The sequence below is a fragment of the Sander vitreus genome, chromosome 10 (genome assembly GCF_031162955.1).
Source record: "Sander vitreus isolate 19-12246 chromosome 10, sanVit1, whole genome shotgun sequence".
Lineage (NCBI taxonomy): Eukaryota > Metazoa > Chordata > Actinopteri > Perciformes > Percidae > Sander > Sander vitreus.
The window spans coordinates 32,174,010-32,195,532 of NC_135864.1; the positions used below are offsets into that span (position 1 = coordinate 32,174,010).

The 21,523-nt window shown below is 42.3% G+C and overlaps 1 protein-coding gene across 1 annotated transcript in view; it reads right to left on the reverse strand.

The window, feature by feature from the left end:
- The window catches only part of psd2 (pleckstrin and Sec7 domain containing 2), a 52,652-nt gene that overhangs the window by 26,788 nt on the left and 4,341 nt on the right, over positions 1–21,523 (reverse strand). The window contains exons 2-5 of the mRNA XM_078261163.1: positions 21,378–21,464; positions 13,551–14,478; positions 3,573–4,142; positions 1,791–2,531 (exon numbers count right to left, since the gene is read on the reverse strand). Coding sequence (XP_078117289.1) covers positions 1,791–2,531; positions 3,573–4,057 — 1,226 coding nt within the window. The 5' untranslated portion in view covers positions 4,058–4,142; positions 13,551–14,478; positions 21,378–21,464. The remainder of the gene's footprint in view (positions 1–1,790; positions 2,532–3,572; positions 4,143–13,550; positions 14,479–21,377; positions 21,465–21,523) is intronic.

Here is a 21,523-nt window from a genome sequence, read left to right on the forward strand (position 1 = left end):
GCCAGACCTATAGCCATAGTTCAGGTTACATGGCTTTTCCCATATGCTTCCTGTTACCCCCTCCCCCTTCAGTGGCTCTACACTGTCTTCCTCAACCCTCTTTAGTGCCATTAAGGTAATTAGATGTAAGAAAGTACTGTCAGCTGCTGCTGTATTCCCCACAATTCCTTGGGGATCTATGCAAATGATGGACAGAGTGGGTGAGATCATAGCATTAAAATCTCAGCGTTGTCATAAATATCAGCTGGCTACCTGAGACGAAAAGAGAAGGATACTCCTGTTCAGTTCATCGAAGTGATTCATTACACTGACGGACACCCTGTGTCTTGTTTCCAATACTGCTGTATACATTTCAAGTGTTAATCCACCACAATAGTCCGACACATTTGGTTGCCGTTCAAGGAAGGTTTTTGTCATGCATAAACCTCGTGTAATTTGGCAGCACTGGAGTTTCTCTCTCCCTAATACGCCAGCAACAATGTGCAGGGCTGCTTCATGAACCTTCTGTTTGGTTTTACCAGGCTCTCCGTCACTACCAACAGGGGAAGGAGTGGTTTCATTTCATGTCCCACTGACTGCATACAAATGTAAAAGCTCACCGACTGCATCTTGGAATTTTTGTCAGGACTGCCTTTTTGTATGCTTTTTGCTGTCTTTTAGCCTGTTGTGCAAATGTTAAATTCACACTGAAGTGCACAAAGCTATCCAACCATGTACAGCAACAGTTTCCCTTCTCTCCTTTCCCAAAGATTTGGAGGATGTACGTTGGTTGGTTGGGTAGACTGGTAAAGATTTGCCTGCCAACTGAGTTTACATGTATGGACAAATGACTTCCTTTGGAACCACCAGACTGCCGCATTCACCCCCAACCAACCTCCCTGCCCCCTCTCTGAAGGCCCACAGCTGGGTCTCACTATGCTCACGCCACCTGCTGGTTAAGCCAAGGTCAAAGTATATTACACCAATTACACTTCAGGACAACAGTATGATATCTACACAAAGCCTCCACTGCCTGGCTGCAACAGGACACACTGGAATATGTCATTATAATCTAAATATTAATTTAACTGTGTTAAACATGCAAAATGTAAAATAACCTATTTGCTATGGTAGTTCAAAGACAGGCCCATTCTACATCTAAAGCTGTGTGTACGCCATGTTTCTTCTATGGACGGTTTGATAACGGTGCAACAGTTGTGTGCCATTGCAGATATATGTATCAGCTGTTACATTTAGTCAGATTTAAAGAATGAAGAATGAAGCATAACCTGAACAACTCAGAAAGAAATAAACTATTTATTACTACTATTATTTACTTAAATATTTGCTATTTACTACTATTTATTTTACTATTAACGCTATCCTTCTAATATCTGTATATACATCAAAGCTGTGTAAGTATAAAAAAACTGCATGCCAAATTTTCAGTTGTCAGTAGCAACGGGCTCTAGTTAAAAATTGGTTATATTTGTATATTGTTGGAGTTAAACTTGAAAGCCCCTATGTGTAGGATTTAAAAAGTACTGACTTTGGGGACTGCTAGTGATAATATCAAAAAGGACACTGTGTCAGACAGCAATGTACTTTGATAACACCCTCTCTCTCAACGACAGACCCCACCTGGAAATACAGAATAAAGGGCTGAAATAAAAAACTGCAACAATTTTCACCAGAATTGTCTAATTTATCTTCAGACAAAACATGTTCCCTCTGTAATAAGTTTAAGGGTGCTGTCAATACATACATAACTAAAGATAGGGGCTTAAATAACCCAAATCTGGCCTCCTTACCTGACAGAGCTAATCATGGCTCCACAACCTTCCACGGCTCCCCGGGAGTCTGTGTGGTATCCGTTAGGGATGGCCCAGCGTCCAGGCTGGCTCAGCACAAACTCTGACCTGCTCCCCGGTATGGTGGTCCTCAGTGGGCTTCCTTCTACTCCAGCCACAGCTCCAGCCCCACGGAGAGCGCTCTCCCCGGCCTCTGTCCCAGCCTCAGCACCTTCTTGCTCTTGCACCGTTTCCAGCTCCAGCTCCAGGGGTTCAGGGCCCTGTAACAGCGCCCTCTGTTGGATGAGCGGCGTCAGTGGCGCCTCGAAGCTGACGCAGCTGTCCGTCTCATCTGTGAGCGACAGCACGTCCAGAGAGTCCAGGCTGCTGTAGCAGGTCCCGCCCCTCAGCAGGGCAGACTCTACGATTCGCTCGAACGTGGAGCTGAAGCCGTCTTTGTTGTCAACCCTACCCTTCTCCCTCTCCTCCTCCTCATCATCATCATCTTCCTCCTCCTGAGCGTCAACCTGCTCAACAATCTGCTCAAACGCTGAGCTGAAACTGTCCTGGTTTTCTCTCCCGTCTCCCTCTTTCTGGACCTCATCCTCCTCTTCCTCCACCTCTGTGTCAGCCTGTTCTACAGTCGACTCAAAGTTAGAGCTGAAAGTGTCCAAGTGTGTGCGAGTCCCCCCTTCGTCCCCTCCCTCGTCCTCCTCGCCCGCTTCATCGTCGTCTTCGTTCCCACCTATGCCATTTGCCAGTCTGTTTTAACGTGGAGAAAGAAAAGGAAAGGAAAGTGTGAAATTATCTTTAGCATATGACTAAAACATACGGCAGTTTCTTTATTGAGATTGGCACACATCATTCATAGTCATTGCTGAAATCATTCTTCATTCAGGAGAAGGAATATTTCAGCTTGAATAGCCACACATTCAAGATGAAAGATGAAAAAGCCCTGTCCAATTTGCTACTTTGTGAATAGCTGGAAGCTCATCTCCCCTGGTCTGTCAAACCTCCACTATATCAACCCTTTTATTTGTGAGAATATGAATCTATTGTAGTGCTCTGTGCTTGCTGCTGATGGAGAGAAATACCTTGTTAAATTGGTTTCATCAAAGCTTGGAACAGCTTTATTTATATATATAATAGCTGTATTTTGTATTTGTGTGTTAAGTATGGCTGTGCATTTCATAAAACCACCAATTGTCCATTTGCCTATTTCATATTATGCATTTTATTTCATCTACATTCTTCTCACAAAGCTCTCACTAATTAACAGATATGTCTTTGCCACATGTTGAACTGTTCACAGACTGCCCTTCACTATCTTTGTAGGTTTAAAATTGTTTTACTGAGTCCTCCGGCTCTCTGAAAATCTGACTATTTTACTTCCGTATTTATTTTCTTTCAGCCTGTTCATTTTGTAAAATGCAAATTAGGCTAATTATGTACCAGAGAACAATACTGAGAAAACCATTTGCCATTTAAAAACTTCAGTCGGCCCAACCAAAAAGGTCTTTCTCTTAAAGAAGCTGTGTGTGTGTGTGTGTGTGTGTGTGTGTGTGTGTGTGTGTGTGTGCGCCTGCGTGCGTGCGTGCGTGTTTTAACTCATGTGATACTTGTGCATGAATGTACAGATTGTCATGTCGATACATAATAAAACAGGAAAGGGTGAAAGTTTAATTGTATATCATACTTTGACCCCTTAAGGTCCAAAGATGTAGTCACAAGATTTCCCCAGCCCAACAGCGATATAGAGTATATCTTGACAGAGCACAACAGTGAAGATGATAGTGAACTAACCGCCCAGCTTGTTGAGGGTGAGTTGCCTCCTCCTCTGTAGCCAGTTGCATCTCTTCATTTCCCTTCCCCTCCTCCTCTTCTTCTTTCATCCCCTCCACCTCATGTGTTGCCTCCTCCCCCGTTGAGCTTACCTCCACATTTATACAACCGTCCGCTCTCGTCCCTTCCCTCTCTCCTTCCGCCCCTTCATCTGTCTGTCGAACCTCATCGCCAGTGCCGTCCACCCTCTCCTCTTTTAACTCACCCTCTCCTCCCTCATCCTTTACTTCCTCCCTCCCCTCTCCTTCCCTGTGTGTCTCTCCCTGTGCCTCCTCCTCTCCCTCTCTGATCTCTTCTTGTTGTTTCCCCTCCTCTAGCTCGTCCTTCGCCCCGGCCCCCAGCCTGTCCTGCTCTGCCTGGCTGTTTGTCTCCGTGGTGGCTGTATTGGGCTCCACTGGGTTCTCTGGTGGGGTGGGAGAGGGCAGAGCCTGCCCCTCCTGGGTCATGGTGCTCTTCACTGAAGGGGGTCGGCTGTCTACTCCAGCCAGAGATGAGGACCAGAGCTTCAGATCAGCAACCAGGGAGGACCCTCTGCAGAGAAAAGAAACCGAGAGACAGAAGAGAAGGAGGGAAAATCAGCATGAAATGAAGACAAAGTACCAAGTAAAAAGGAGGAGGAGAAGCAGTGTTATTACCATAATAACTATGGCAGATACTGATAGTCATTTGATTATTTCACGTCCACACGTACCAAAACAATCTTTTTTTTTCCCCCGTTTTCCCTGGCATCTTTTCAAGAATATTAGCGTCCAAACGGATCCATATGTAAATGACTCAACACGCTACTTCATATTCCAGGCCTATAGGTAGCACTGTTTCTGCTACAGAAATTCACCAAAAACGGAGAAGAAGAGGCGGAGCATACGCATAAAGCTTACGCGCTGTATACAAACAGACAGTAGAAGAAACCAAACACAAGAAGAAGCCTTTTTTGCTCAGCGTGGTGGCACAGAAGCATAATATTTTGCCCTAGTAACCCTAATAGGCTCAATATCTTCTCCAGCAGGAACACAAGCATGTAGTCCGCCATTGTTGTTGTTATGAGACGTCGTCGTGGGATAAGAGGCCAAAGGCTAGAGGTCGAGGGGTGTGGCGATGACATCATCAATACGCAAGTACGCGGCTTTGCCGTCCAAACGAAGACGCAAGGGCTGCGTTTACAGGATTCGTTTTCGACGATCGGCCAAAAGTCTCAGAGATCATGAGAGAACAGTTGTGTATATGTGTGTTGCAGTATTTTGTTGTTTGTGTGTGTGTGTGTGTGTGTGTGTGTGTGTTAAAGAGAGAGAGAGAGAGAGAGAGAGAGAGAGAGAGAGAGAGAGAGAGAGAGAGAGATGCATAGGTTAGGAACACTGTCTTCTGCACCAGATGAAGCCAAACAGCTCTAAAACAGAGGGCAGGAAAAGGTAGATAGAGTAGAAAGCAGAGGAATCCAGACAGACAGCCAGGCAGGCAGGCAGGCAGGCACAGACAGAGATTTGTTTAATACAGCTCAACTGAATCCTGTCAGAATGACGCTGCCAGCTCATCCTCGCTCGGTCTCTCTGAGATTTCACAGCTGAATAACTAACTACCCCGTTTCCATCCCTGCTGTGAGTGACTGTGCTTTGTGTAAATGCATGCTAGTAACCTGAGATTTAAACATGTATTCTAATAGTCTACTGTTACTCTCACTTGCACTGTGGTCTGAGCAGCTGAGACCCCTGTATAGCAGGTCTTCCTCTATCCTTACACAGGCTCAAGGGTAAATCCTAATGAGCAGCTCTTAATTACCGCAGAGACCTTGTAATGTTTAAATTAAGGCAGGCTGATATATTATTCTTTTTATGGAAAATTAGATTTCTTTAAAAGTATAAAAAAATAAAATGAATCCTTTTTTTTTTTTAGATACAATCTGATGAATTGTGTGAAGAACGATGAGCTGATTAAATCGACTGAAAGGAAATTGATCACCCCAACAATTTGGATAATCAATGAATTAATAAGTACTTGTCATTGCATCACACAATCTTCAATGTCAAGAATGAGCTTTCAATCTCATCTTTTAAAGTCAACACGGATGAAAAGTCCGTACACTGCTCAAAACTGAGCAAACTTATCTGCTGAGGAGGAATGTGTGATGTGATTAAAAGCTCCAGAACAGCTATTAATCGAACGGTGAGATGATTTTTGATACGGATTCTGATACAGACAGTCCTTAGCCACTTTAGATCTCTGTTCTGCTGAATCGTACGTAGCAGGGGACTGACAGCACAACCGCAGTAACTTTTTTTTACTGGCATTTAAAGCTGCTCTGATGGCATACAGATGCAGGTAAGGACCTGGTTAGGCTGAAATGATCATACTATAGCCCGCTGCCAACAAAACTGTGGATTCTCAGAGGAAATTTCTGGCATTTCTGCTTTATTTTGATCAAACAGTGTAGAAAAAACGGGATCATGATAGAGAGGAAAGATTTGCGGCAGGCTAGGACGTGAGCCAAATTTGTTTCTATGATGTTGCAAGTGCATTGGCTTAGCCCCCGAGCACGAGGACACCACAGGCCCACTAAATGTTTCATCACAGCTGCAAAAGCACGGGGCAAATTATGCAGAACCAAGAAAGTCGAGCAAATTGCTCCCTTATTTCAAGCATTTCTCCTAATTACAGTAGACCTTTCCTTTTTTAGGACTAAATGTCGTCACCCAAATGCAATGGTAGTATTCAGCTCTCAGTCTCAATTCTAGTGGCAAATGTTATTGTTGCCATGATGAAGCCAAGAAACACCTTGGCTTTTCACAATCATCCTCCTCGTCACATTACAGTTTGAATAACTTGTCTTCTGTCACTCTGACAAGTATAAGCAGTGTAAAAATACAGTATAGCAGCAGCAAAAAAAACGAGCACATTGTGTTTCTGCTAGCGTCTTCTAATCCTTTTCACTCTGACTGCTTTTGAAACTGTGATGATGTCAAAGGGCTGATCCCCCAACAATTTCTTTCTGCATACGCAATCAGTGACCGGCCTACTCATTCTTCCTTTTTTTATTGAGCGAAGGAGCATGGGAATCTTTTGCATTATTTATTAGTGACCAGGCAGTTTGCCTCAGTGTATTCCATCTGGAGAAGCATCAATCACATGACTATAATGACACACTAAGAAAGGTATATCTCAAAAACACAAAATAAATCTGAAAGGTTTTCATGACTTAATCATTCATGGATCAGTATGTGCTTTCCTTCTTTACCAATCAGTGATTAGTATGAACTCAAATTATTCTTGACACAGGCGCTGAACATTTGAAAATTTCCAGTCTATGGGAGCTCATATCCACACACATGAAGTAGGCATTAGCAAAGAAGCACAATTTGCATCCATTCATGCGATTACACAAAGCATGTATTAACACACAGTCAAATACACACACACACACACACACACACACACACACACACAAACAAAACAGTGACATATCTCCATAAATGGTAACAGTGAACAATTATGAAACCAGACACGGAAAGTGGGAACTCTCGCTTTCTCCCGTGTCCTGTTTTTCTCCCACTCTTTCTTCTCCATCTGTTCTACATTATGTTTTCTGCTATCTCACTGTCTACCTCCGCTCTATTTCCTCTGTCTCAGTCTCTCATTTTGCAGTAATTGAGGTAAATGGGTCTTAGAAAAAGAAGAATACCGCTGCTGAGGAGGAAGAGAAGATGTGCTCCGGTACCCTGCGTAGATGGATGAAGAAAAAAAACAGCCAATGATAGAGAAATGGTGTGTTTGGGACATTCCAATTCCTAAAATGCATCTCGAGGAGCGAGTAGGCTCGCCGGAGGAGCTATAATCGAGGCTACAACGGTGTATCCTCTGCGGAAGCTTTTCACCCATGGCATGTAAAAAAAAAAAAAAAAGAGGCGTGACCGAGTGTCCAGAAATGTCCATGCGGGTCTCTAAATCGGATGAAAATTAATTAATTTAGGTGGGTGGAGGATGGAGGATTTTAAGCCTACACTCGGATTTGTATGAAGAGCCTCACTAATAGATAGTGTCTGTGTGTATATGTATAGATCTTTTCATACAACCATTTGTAGTGCTTTACACAATAAAATAAAGCCTATAAAGGCTATAGCTTACTACTGTGTGTGTGTGTGTGTGTGTGTGTGTGTGTGTGTGTGTGTGTGTGTTAAAAACAAAATACACCTGTACATTCTTGTCACATGATGCCAGGTTGTGAATTGAATTCAAAGTAAATAGAGAAGTTGTCTTTGTGAACACTGTTCTGCTAACCTGACAGAGATCATAAAATACAGTGTGTGACAAATCAGCTGATGCAGTTGTGTTGAATGTCATATTTCATTTAAACAACTTTAAATGACGGCTCCGAGCATGGATGTCTCATTTTGTTAAATGCCCGCCTCGACTTCTCCACTCCAATCTCCTGTGGGTGGGTCTAAGACACGAGGAGAAAAGGCAAGGAGAGGAATAACGGGGAATTGGGAAAAGCCTTGAGTGTGTGTGTGTGTGTGTGTGTGTGTGTGTTTGTGTGTGTGTGTGTGTGAGAGAGACAGTCAGTCAATCAGTCAGTCAGTCTTTGTGTCTCTATGTATACAATGGCTATCAGGAAAGACTTATTGCATTCCACTTTTGTCAGCAGAATAATGGCTCCTAAACCTTATCAATTTCCTTTTAATTGCGATCGGACCATCTGCCAATCATGTGAAGAACACACAAACACACATCTGACCACATGCCCATCCAGACATATGAACTACCAATCCAGTGAGGATGATGTTGGATAAAAGGCAGAGTTGCCATTAAACAGCTCTTCTCTATCTCGTGTGCCTTTTATATCTCTCTCTCTATCTCTCTGCTCGTCTTTCTGTCTCACTCAGACATACGTACACACTCTCAAACACACACACACACACCATGGTGTAATTTATTGATCTCTGAGACACAGAGCCGCAGTCCACTGGGACTCTCCAGCGATAAGCATGACTGGTCTGTATAGACACAAAGATGCCAAAGAAACACTACTGATGATCAGACTGGAGGCGAGGAGTGAGCAGGTCTAACTGTAGCAGGAAGCCTACCCAGCTGCTGCATTGCATCCTAAAGTTCAATATGATTCAACTTAAAATTGAAGAGTTCATTTGTAAAAATAGATAAATGCCATACTCAAAATGAATAATTCAATAGTTTGATTGACATATCTAAAAAACAACACCACCAGTTTGATATTCCCTGGTTTGCATAAAACAAAAATACATACATTAGGGAAATAAAATTAAAAACAGAAATATTTTGTATTTTTGCATTATGTGAACAGTAAACAAATAAACTAATTTAAACTTTGTATTACTGGCTTTCTTTTGAAAATCTGTGTGACATCATCAGGGTCGTTTTTTTTAAACTTGACAAAGCTCTTCCAGTGTCACAGAAGACATTATACAACATGCCAAGTAGTGCTCTCCATTAGTCACATGACTTTTATACTGTATGTAAAATAGGTTCTCCTTCAAGCATTAAATGCAGAAAAATATAATAACTGGATACTTTTGTGCCTTTAAGTAGGGCACTTAAAGTGGCCATATTATGCTCATTTTCAGGATTCATAATTGTATTTAGAGGTTATATCCGAATAGGTTTATATGATTTAATTTTCAAAAAACACCATATTTTTGTTGTACTGCACATTGCTGCAGCTCCTCTTTTCACCCTGTGTTCAGGTCTCTATTTTAGCTACAGAGTGAGACATCTCACTGCTGTAACATCTTTGTTGGCAGTCGCACATGCTCAGTAGCTAGGTAAGATCACATCAGCTAGCTAGCTGTTTGTTTCTCCAACTTCAGTAGTACAAGGCAGGATTAGCTAGGAGACTTCTTCTAAACGATGGCGCAATTCCAATTTTGCGTGGAATACCTGTAGAACAGGGACATGGAAGTAGTTCTTTTGTAGATTATGGTAAACTAGTGTGTGTTGTAGCAGTGTTTTGCCATTCAGAACGAGCTAGCATGCTACGGTTAGCCACCTCGTTTCGGCTAGTGATGTAAAAAGCTCACCCGGAGACTGAAGGCAGGACACATTCAGAAACCGTATCCCACTCAAAACAGCATGGATGTTTGTTTTCCCAAGTGTGTATGCGTGTGGAAGCACCAGAGACACAAAATAACACCCCAAATCCCAGAAAATGTGATTTTTGCCTTTCCGATTCAAGTGGAGCTGCACCATGGCCAGATGTTATTGGCAGTGACTGGATGTAACATGGCGCAGGAGAGGATTACCCAGGATTCCCTGAGAGTTTAACGAATGACAGAGCTACACAATAGCGAGGAAAATCATGTTGCAGGTTTTCTGACACAATATATGACTTGCAATATGAAGAGCTTAAATTACAGCCTCAACATTACATTATAGCAACTTGTGTTCTGCAATCTATCTATCTATCTATCTATTAGGGTTGTTCCTAATAACATACAGTTCTCTTCATACAGTAGACTGGTAGGTTATAACTCGACATTTCACTGTTCTGAAATGGACAGCATAGCACTGTATAAATTATGTATAAATGGAAATTTAGCTAGCGGCTTAATCGCTACAAAACACCATGGTCAATTTCAGCGTGCATGCATGTTTTTTGAGATCTTTTCATTGTTTAATTTTCTGAGGATTCTGTTATTACAGTATTGTAGGTGGGGGAAGAAAATGAATATTCAAATCCCAAAGTTGAAAATCCAAAAAAACCTACCCAACGAAGGAATATCAGAATAGTCAAATATTGGGGTCCAGCTAGGGCTGTGCAATTAGAGGTGCAACGATGAATCGATTAGTTGTCAACTATTAAATTAATCGCCAACTATTTTGATAATCGATTAATCAGTTTGAGTCATTTTTTTACTTAAAATAAAAACAAAGTTTAAATAGGAAGAGTATTAAGGCAAATTTCACAGTTGTGTTTTTTTACTGCTGATTTATTTAACTTTTTCCACTGTTTTTTAAGTTCAATAATTGCAACATCTTTCCAGAAGTCAACGAGTAATCGTGATTTCAATATTGACCGAAATAATCGTGATTATATTTTTTTCCATAATCGAGCAGCCCTAGCTCCAGCCATTTCTCTATCTATCCATCTATCTTTTTATAGCTCTGTTTTGCTGATGAATTATAATATATATACTGTATATATATATATATATATATATATATATAATTATTTTTAAACACTACTCTGCCTGCAGACACTCGTGCTGCGCATCACTGCGCCACCTTCACAGAGTTTAAGTGGTGGAACAGGCAGCCATTTGACCACTTAGAACTTGTCTGACCTCATTACGTTTGTAGTGCTGCCGGCATGCATATTAAACAAAAAAAACATGTGTGCAGTTCTTTTATTTCAGCTGTGTGCCACCGTGAGGGTTTCTTACTGAAAAGCACCAGCACAGTATTGGCAAAAGGTGTGAAGGGCACAGTGTTGGTGCTTCACTGCAGTCATTGAAAAAGAGTTGGTTATCTCATCTTCTAAAATGATGTCACACATTAAATAAGTAGCCCACGCACATACAAAACCACTAGTAAATGTTACATATTTTATGTATATTTCTGCACTCTTAGCTTTTAATTAGAAAATTAACAGCAGAGAAACACAGGAGAAATCAGAGAGAAAACAAATAGCTTTCAAACGCACCCACCAAGACAACCCTCTTAATAATTCTATAAAGAGCTAATTGGTAATCAAAATTAATTCATGAAGCTATCAGCTGAATACTGATGGATGCTAATCAGATCTGAATACTAAGGACTTCCCTCCCCCTCTCTTCATCTGTCTAACACTGCAGTCTCATACTATAAATGACCCACTGACCCTGTTCATAATATACAGGCTGGGTGCAGCATTGGCACTGCTGCAGCGCGCACACACACACACACACACACACACACACACACACACACACACACACACACACACACACACACACACACACACACACACACACACACACACACACACAGTGCAGAGATAGAGTCACCTTTCAAAAATGCTGTTGTGTTACAAGCACAGATGCAGACAGAGAGGAAGAAAAATCATTTCCTGGCCGTTAGCCTGGGACAGGAAGGCAGGAAAACATGGAGTTGGAAGTAGTCCCGGGTGTTGTCCTAGCCTGCCTGCCTGTCTACAAGTCACACCAATATGACCACAAGGCCTCCAACTAGCCACACCAGCCTACTGGAGCGTAGCAGTCAGCCAGCCTCTCAAATCACCCCAATATATGTCACTTCTATGCTGTCAAGGTCAACCGTCTACTCGCATTTTGTCACTCTAAACGCTTACATCTAAATACATGCTCACAGTACATGTGGTGATTAATCATGTTTTCCATTTCCATTTTGTCATGCAAATTCACTCTTTATTACACACACACACACACACACACACACACGAATTATTTGCAAAACTGCATGTTCTCTTTCTCATTTTGGAATGTCAGTCTTAGTGTAATACACTGTATGATTAATGTGTTTCACATAATTGCAATCCAAATAATAGGCTACTTAAAAAAAAAAAATGGTTTCTGATCAACCATAGTGTCAATAAAGTAATTACAGGGAATAAACAAAGAGAAGGACAACACGAGAGGGAGTGTGGAGGAGAGGAAGAGGCAACCAGTTTGGTCGGGAGCTGCTGCTGGTGCGTCTGGATGTCTGACACCTTGAGTTCAAGATGATTACACTGAAGAGAGCTGCACTTTTGCCTGTGAGAGCCCACAGTTGTATTGGGGGGGATGAATAACAGTGGATCTAGACTAGACATGTAAATGTCTATAATTAAGATAATAGTGACTTTGCTTTGGGGATGGGAAATAAGATGCTATCAAACACCTGTTTTAAAGAAGCCACCCACATCCCGTAGAGGCAAAGATAAGTCTAGCACAGAAGCTCTGTCCTACACTGCCAAAAATCATTATATTTCTATAATATTCTAGACTGAATTGGACTTATCTTCTATAGATCTTATGGTTCTTTATGATGTTTTTATCTCATCTGTTATATAAAAAAATATATAAAATTCATATGGGGGCTTACAATTACCTTTAAAATGTGCATGGAATTATAGGATACGATTTAAAATGTATAATGAGGTTACAATGGTGCCTGGTTCTTTTCCCAAAGTGTCTACCAATACACTTAAAGACATAAACAAACGGCAGATAGACAAGGCTTATTGTCTCTCCCCTGTCTCTTTCCCTGCGCTGCGTGCCTGTGTGTGTGTGTGTGTGTGTGTGTGTGTGTGTGTGTGTGTGTGTGTGTGTGTGTGTGTGTGTGTGTGTGTGTGTGTGTGTGTAAGAGAGAGGGAGAGAGTGAGAGAGCACGGCGCGAGACAGCCATGTTCTCCCAGCCTCCTCGAGCCAGTAACCATGACAACAGGATGGCTAGGAGACACGGTTCAAGCTCAATTGAGGCCGGTGTCTTTCTTTTCCTCCAAAATAGACCTTGGTCGCGTTTCAAGATCGACTTGTCCTCCTTAAAACGGAAAGGAAAAGCTTTTCTTTTCCTCCTCTCGGGGGAGAGAGAGAGAGAGAGAGAGAGAGAGAGAGAGAGAGAGAGAGAGAGAGAGAAAAACACACACCTCCATAAAATCCCACGGCCCGCACGGTGCACATATCTTTCAGCCTCTATTAGCTCCACAAACACTGCTGTCCTAAAGCCTGAGTAGGCTGCAGGCTTCAGTGTGTGCATTTTTGGTCACACACAAAAAAAAACAGGACACGAAACCTCAACGCAGTCTCCATGAGAAATGCTCGTCTCGCTCATACACTAAAATACATGATATCTAAGCATGGGCTACGTTATAAGTGCCGGTCAAACAGAGATATTTTTTTTTAGCGCTAACACAGCCCTACTAGCTTAAAAATGATAACACTTTAAACATGTCCTTTAGCGTAGTATGGTTTCTTCACTCACCAGTAAAATGCGTTCAGTCAGAGGCTGAGAAGGAGAGTTTTGCGGTGGTCCTCTCTCCCTCTGTCTCTCTACATCCACGCCGGGGAATAACACTGACAGACGGGCTCTTTTTCTCTCTCTCTCTCCACGCCGAACGTCCTTCCCAGCTGCCCCCCTCTCACCGGTATGCGCGTGCGAAACGTTGTTCACGGCCGCTGCCGCCGAAGCTCGTGGTGCTGTCTCGCGCCTCCGCGCAGGCTGGTATAGGGGCTCTCGGGAGGTCCAAGCGGCGGAGAGCGATTACTGAGCGGATTGATGAATGGGTGGATGTACGGAGGCGTCCTCCTCGTCTCCTCCTCTCTGTGGAGCCTGTTTGAATGGCAGCTGAGAAATTGTAATTCCGCTCCTCGGACTTCTCGGGAGCACCATCACTCTCCCGTGGTTACGCGCGGTGTGAACGGGACGTGTCTCCAGGGCCTGTTGATATCAGACACTGTAGCCTGCAGTGAAGATTAGCACCGACAGTTTTGTTGACACAAGTCCTTCTCGACTCGGACCTGACTGATATGACTGCCCAGACCAAGAATGTATTGAAATACCATTAAAATAGGTTAAGCTTTAACTTTAGAGGATCTGGATGCAGAGTAAAAAAAGTGGTTCCCAGACTGAGGTCCAGTGATGCCCAAAGACTTTTGATTCCAGGATGTCCTCAGAAGAATGGGTTATTTGACTTGGCTTCTTTTTTTTTCTTCTTTTTTTTCACCAGGCACTACCATTGAGAACACATGTTATTGGGGGGAAAGTTTGGGAATTGACCAGAAAAAACAGATCATGCTGATGATTTACAGACAGTCAAAAAATCCTATCCAAGGTCCAAAGTCCTGCAGCTGTCATATCCAGGATGTAGCATTGGTCATGCTGTAGTTTGGTTTAGATAGGAATTTGATGTCTGCAAGGGAAAAACACGACCCATGAAACTGTCAATAGCATGCTCTTATAGATTGTTAGATATGCTACTCAATAAAACAAATCTATTAAAAGATAATGATGTCCAAACAATTTAGGTCAATTCGAAGTAAGTCATTGCAACTGAGACTATAGTGCTCAAATTGTGTAATTTAATCCTCAAAAATGATGGAGAACTCAAGATTTACTTGGCATGACAGTGTCCATAAAATCAGTTTCTGTTACATTTGAGTATGTTGTAATTCAGTTTTATTGTAACAGCAATATGGCCCTGACCTTTAACCTGCTGGTTATTGTTAGCCTGTAAGGTTAGTCTTCTAGGATTACTGTTTATTTTACTGCAATTACTGTTAGCCAAGATAGCATTAGCAATTTTCCAACAATGTCACTATTTCAGAAAACAAAGTTTCAATCCATTCAGTATTAATACCAACGGCGCGGGGTCGTGCAATAGCTATAACCTATTCCAGCATGCTCTGGGTGGGTAGTGGGGTACACCACATACTTGTGGTATCTACAGTAGTTTTCGCTGATCTGTCAGTTCCTCTTTTCTAAAGGTGCAAATACTTCTTCCTTTGTGGCGGGACCAGTGGTGGTGCCTCAAGTACTGTACTTAAGTACAAATTTGAGGTACTTCTATTTGAGTCTTCATGCCACTTTCTACTTCTACTCTGCTACATTTCAGAGAGAAATATTGTACTTTTTACTCCACTACATTCATCTGACAGCTTTAGTTACTAGTTACTTTACACATTAGGATGTTTGCACACAAGACACATGTAGCTTAATAAGATGTTTTATTATAAATTAAACTACCCAAAAATATAAAGGCCTACAAGTACAGTTGAAAGATAAGCCAATTGAACTATAGACTGTATATTAATGGACAGAACATGTGTGATGTCACCCATTGGTTTGTGGAGATCTGCTATGAGTCGTCGAGTTTGCCGTTACGGGCGCAGCCATCCTGGTTGAGGATGTGACGATTTTAGACAAGAGGGAGGAGTGAAGGAGGAGCCATCAACGCTGGTTACACTCCACGTTACCTGCTTTATCGCAGATTTTAAAATCAACGAGACCATAATTCAAAAAATGAACATCATTCTGTGTTGCAGAAGACTTAAAACTAGTGATTGAGACCATAAACTCATTATGAAAATGTTTACTGAGGTAATAAATCAAGTGAGAAGTGTCTCACTTTCTCATAGACTTCTACAGAAACCGACCTCCTTTTGCAACCGCACATGTCTCCCCCTGCTGGAATTCAGATAGAATGCAGGTTTAAAGCAGTTCCGCGTTTGCAGAACTTCGCCGAACCGGATGAGTTGTCCATTAATATTAACAGTCTATGGATTGAACACAGGACTGTTTGTTTCCAGTTTCTAAAATGGGAGGATTTTTCTGCATTGAGTACTTAATTTTCCTGATGATACTTACATACTTCTACTTAGTAACAACAATGCAGGACTTTTATTTGTAACAGAGTATTTTTACAGTATTAGTACTTTTACTTACAGTAAGTAAAGGACCTGAATACTTCTTCCACTACTGGGCGGGACTATAATTACAGCCTATCCAAAAGAGAAATACCACCAATTAAACCACTTTAAAGAAGACAATCTTAAGTTATGTGGCCTGGAGAACAAAGACGGCAAAGAAGGGCTTTTACTTTTTGCTGCCATTTTCTGAAAAACATACTTACTTTGTCAAGCTGGGGAATGGATTGGGAGTCTGATTTTCCCCCACCAAGTATTAGGTAGACAGAAAGACAGTAATAAACAAGGCATGGTTTGAAATATCTGTGATTGTGCTGTCAAATAGTAGAGGACGTCTGCTCTCAGCCTGTGATCATGCCGATGGCAGAAGATCTAACACAAAATGTTAAGTCATAATGGACAAGCAGTTCATGTTATCTGCCAACATCCAATTAGAAAGGCAAGAATCTCTGTGTGTGTGTGTGTGTGTGTGTGTGTGTGTGTGTCTAGTTGTAGTTTATCCGATCTACTTCATGGTTGTATTGCTGGGTACACAATGAACTTGGCGTTTCAAATTCGGGGCAGTTTGGATTGCGTTCAATATTAATAAACTGTGAATAAAACCAAGCGACTGCACAGTAAAGGTTGAGAAAAAAAAAACGGCCGCTGTATACAGACACAAAGTCACACCTTTTCCAGTGGACCACCGTGGAACCTTATTTCGGAAAAATATGTACGGTAGTCAGTGGCGAGAGACAAATAATGATTTGATCCCGTTTGAATTGAACCATTAATTAAACATATGATGTTCGTCAATCCAAAAGATAATTTGGCAAGTCAAGAAAGTCTGTTTGTCATAAAACTGTTGAGGTATAAGACTGTACAAAATGTAATACTCACCCCAAAGTCGCATACATATATACATACATACATACAACATAACCAGTAACCTTTTTCTGTCAGGTAAATGTAGTACAGTGTTTTCCTCTAACGTAGAAGTACGAAGTAAGGAAGTAAGTAGTATACGGTAGAGTTGCATATTAAGTGCTTTGAGCTATGAGGGCGTTCTGTGAGTTATTTTGGGGAACAATAGTTCTGGGGAAAGCTGCAAACAACAACACCGGAGGCCAAGCCATCAGCCAGTTTCCAACAGGCACATTTTGAATGGGCACTGCACTAGTATACTAGAAATTAGCCTGTGTTCACTCTGCCCTTGACAGAGGACATTTTTTCCACTGTACCTGCAAAATGCCCACAACCCATTTGTCATTCCCTTTCAACAAGCTCTCTCATTCATCTACCACGTGTAAAACTAGCACAGAAATCAAGCCAAGAGCGCAGTGCAAACCATTTGTATTGTCTTTCAAAGATACAGTACAGTGCTTTGAGAGTACCCACTTACTGGTGCACCTCGGGGTCATAAACAAAAGCACAGCAGCACTATACAATCACACATATGGCTATGCATTGTCTGCTGCCAACATTTTACGATGTTTTCTTAAGGGATCTTGGATACGGCCCTTATAATGCAGAGCCGTGCCAAGCTTTAATGTAACGTCTGCATGGATTGAGAACTTTAGCCTCCAATCCAGTGATCTCCAGTGATCAATAGCACATTAGAAGGAGACCGAAGAAGAGGGGAGTGGCTGAAAAGAGGTATGGAGAGAAGAAGAGAGAAAAAAGGAAATTAAGAAGAGAGACGCAGAAAGCAAGAGTGAGGACGTGGACAAAAACAAAAGAGCTGGGTTTGTGTTTGAAGACAAGGGGAGGAGAAGGTTAGATGGGCGAGGCCCAAAGTGAGGCAGGTGGGGGGGGTGGGGGGGTATGAAGAGGGAAGAGACAAGGGGGGGAAGAGCACAGGGTTGAAGATGACAAAGAGAGTTCAGAGGATGCACAGATGACCGGAGAGAGAGAGAGAGACAGAGCGATGGAAACAGTTTGGGGGAAACCCACTGCAGACGCAACATCAATCCTAATGACTAATTCATTAACCTGCCCGGCTCCCTTCCCCCTCTGTAGACAGACGTAGACACACACACACACACACACACACACACACACACACACACACACACACACACACACACACACACACACACACAGTTCTGTCCCTCCTCTGTGTCACAGGAGAGGTGGAGGGATGGATGGATGCAGAAATGAAGAGGTGGGTCTGCAGCTAAGTGACATCTGCAGGGCCGTGGTGGCTGCAACGTGTTGGGGACACTGGAAATCCCTGATGTGACAATGGGAGGGAGGTGAGGGGAGGGAAGGGGGAGGTAACTGGTGAGGAGAAAAGCTAACAGCTTGCGTTTTGGTTTGTAGGGGTGGGTGGTCTCCTGTGATGGTGCACATAAGTGTGTTAATGTGCGCGGCTGTGGTGTCAGAAAGTATGAGTGTGTGTGTGTGTGTGTGTGTGTGTGTGTGTGTGCGTTCTAATGTGCAATCACAAGATGTGCTGGCATGAAGACTGTGTGTGTTAGCATATTAAATGAAAGCAGGTAGTGTGGAAGATAAATCAATATGCTGATGTTGGTGTGCTCAAGTAATAGCGTTGTGAGTATAATCAAAGCAAGGGGGAGGTGCTCAACTGATGGTGTGTGTCTTTAGCCTCTGCTGCAAGACTCTTACCTCTTTGTGTGTGTGTGTGTGTGTGTGTGTGTGTGTGTGTGTGTGTGTGTGTGTGTGTGTGTGGGCGACAGAAATGCACACATAGATGTTAGCAGCCACACACCAAGGCCTCCTGCAGAATTCCTCTGCACATGCTCACACAGACAACTCAATTTGAAGATAGAGATACAAATGTGCACGCACAAGCACACAATCACGCACCCAAGTGTGCACACATACACACACGCACACACTCGGAGAGAGGGATGAAGTGCTGCTGACTGAGGTGGAATTAAATACAGAAATCCTCCAAACGAGCATCGATCCACAGAGTTTACAGCGTTGGCTCCGTCTGCCACGGCAGGCCAAACAGCAGGGAGCTCTGTGAGACAGCTGGGGCACACACACAAGCAGGAAGCATAACGGGCACATAGACAACATAAACAACACACACACACACACACACACACACACTGCAGAATGTGTGTACGCATGGAGTGGGTTTTTGATTTTGATCAGAGGACGTCACAGCTGAATGTGCTTCGGAGTGTAAAAAGCATGTGTGCGTCTCTGAAATTTGATATGGTGTGTGTGTGTGTGTGTGTGTGTGTGTGTGTTGCTTCAGAGTCTTTACAAGCTGCTTTTACTAAAAACAAATCAAACCTCCCACGACAACATTCAAGGAGTTATTTTCTGAATGTTATGCTGCAATGATAAGAGATGTTTACTTGTGCAATATCTAAAGAAAGTAAACGAGCCCCAGAAAACAGCTTCACAGCTAATACTATGTATTAGGAGCAATATTTAACAGAGATATTTAGAGGGAATGGAGAAGGTGTTTATTTGTCTCCAAGTTCATTCATATAGGATTTATATTTACCAGGTGACAAGAAACACGACTCCAGAGTAATACTCTGTAACTGCTGGATGTGTAAACGGACAACTGTTTAACACGTTTCCCATATCAACTTTATAAACGTACGTCATCCGTATTGTGTTTACAGGTTGTTTCCACTCTTTCTGAGAGTGAGATGAGAAGACTGATACCATTCTCATAGGTACATTAAAGGAAAATTCCGGCGTAAAATGAACCTAGGGGTTAATAACATATGTGTACCGAGTCGACCGTTCTCTGAGATCTGTTTTCATGCTAATCGAATGTGTCTCTAGCTTTTAACAAGCTACCGCAAAGCCGGTGATTAGCTTGTAACGCTAGCTTTCAGGGTAGAGGGTAAATCACTATTTTCTACCACAAACAAGGCTCAAAATAGCACCACACTTAAACGGTAGCATAATGAGGGTCCCTACATGTAAACCGAAGCATTGAGAACTTTGTAAGTGTACAGACAGTTTATTAAAAAGATAGATTATAAAGACAGTAGCGTTCGTGTTTACATTCGTCCACCATCTTAGAAAACAGTCATGAGCAGTCGAACCACTAACGCTAGCTAGCTAGCTTTGGTTGACAAGGTGCTACCGAACACTGAACTAAACCAACCAAAGGCAACCAAAATGTTTCCATCAACTTTGAAGAAGTGAAAACAGAGTGAGAGGGTCAAAGTTTCAGATAAAAACATGGACAGCACCCCAAAAACAAGTTCACTGCTACTCTAATGTACACAGGGCCATGGTTAGCATTGCCAAGCCTCTGTCATGATTGACAGGTCGGTGTGTAGCCACGTCCCAAAGCATGCCCTGCAATTTCGTCCATTTTAAAATAAATGGGACCCTAAATTACAAAATGGACATCATGTTGTATTGAAGAATTCTTAAAACTAACGATTGAGAGCATAAACTCGTTAGGAAAATCTTTACTGTGGTAATAAATCAAGCGTGAAGTAGGGTCATCTTCCCATAGACTTCTATGGAAAGGGACTTATGTACTGACTGTGAAAACAAATTTCCCCAGTGCACTCACTCACTCGCTCACTATCTATCTATCTTCTTTTTGGTGCCAGTGGAGTCTCCCCCAGCTGAAAATGAAATAGAATGCAGGTTTAAGGCACTTTCACATTGGCTTCACGTTTCAGGCCTGGATGTTGCCTCTTGTGTACAACCCTTTGTCCGTCCGCACATCCATTGTTTCCCAAGAAATAGTTACAAAATGTAACTTCCCTCAAACCAAAAATTGGCATTTTTACATTACTGTTGGATTAAACAAACAAGATATAAGTTTAGCCTCTAAGTCTAGCAGTCTAGCCCTCCTTCCCTTTCCCTAAGTGGCTATGCCACTTGTCAGGCCACCATTGTAAATAAGAACCTGTTCTTAATGACTTGCCTGTAAAAATAAAGGTAAAATAAAAAAATATTTTGTGAGCTTTTGAGGTGGGCAGGCATATTTCTTAGAGAACTAGGGCATCCGTTTCCCCCTGCTTCCAGTTATTATGCTAAGCTAATCACCTCCTGGCTTTAGCTCAGTGCGTAATGTACAGACATGAGAGTGGTATCGATCTTCTCATCAAACTCCCAGAAGGATAGTGAATAAGATGCATGTCAAACTACTTCTTCCATGCTAACAGTAGATGGTTGTCAAGTTGTTAAATGCATACCTACAGATGCTAGGCTACAAGGTCACAGGTGCCTTTTAAAAAATGAGACAACTGTTCAAGGTTGATATTGTTGCCACCATTTAAAAAAAGGGAACAAAAGTGTATTCTGTTTTTGTTTTGTTTTTACATATGGGAAAGGGAGTGCAGCAGACATTTTAGCACTGGGCCATCATCAATAACATAATGGCCTTGCTCCACAACATTTATTTTTCTCTGGTCGTAACAGATTCGGTAAAAAACATCATTCCTACCTTCAGTAGGGACATCATCATTTAGCTGCTTGGCTTTGTGTTGGACTCCAGTGATTCCCTTGACTACCTCATCAGCATTCATTACAACTGAAGAAGAGGGAGACACGACATGTCAGCACTTGTGCGTGTGTGCGTGTGTGGGAAAA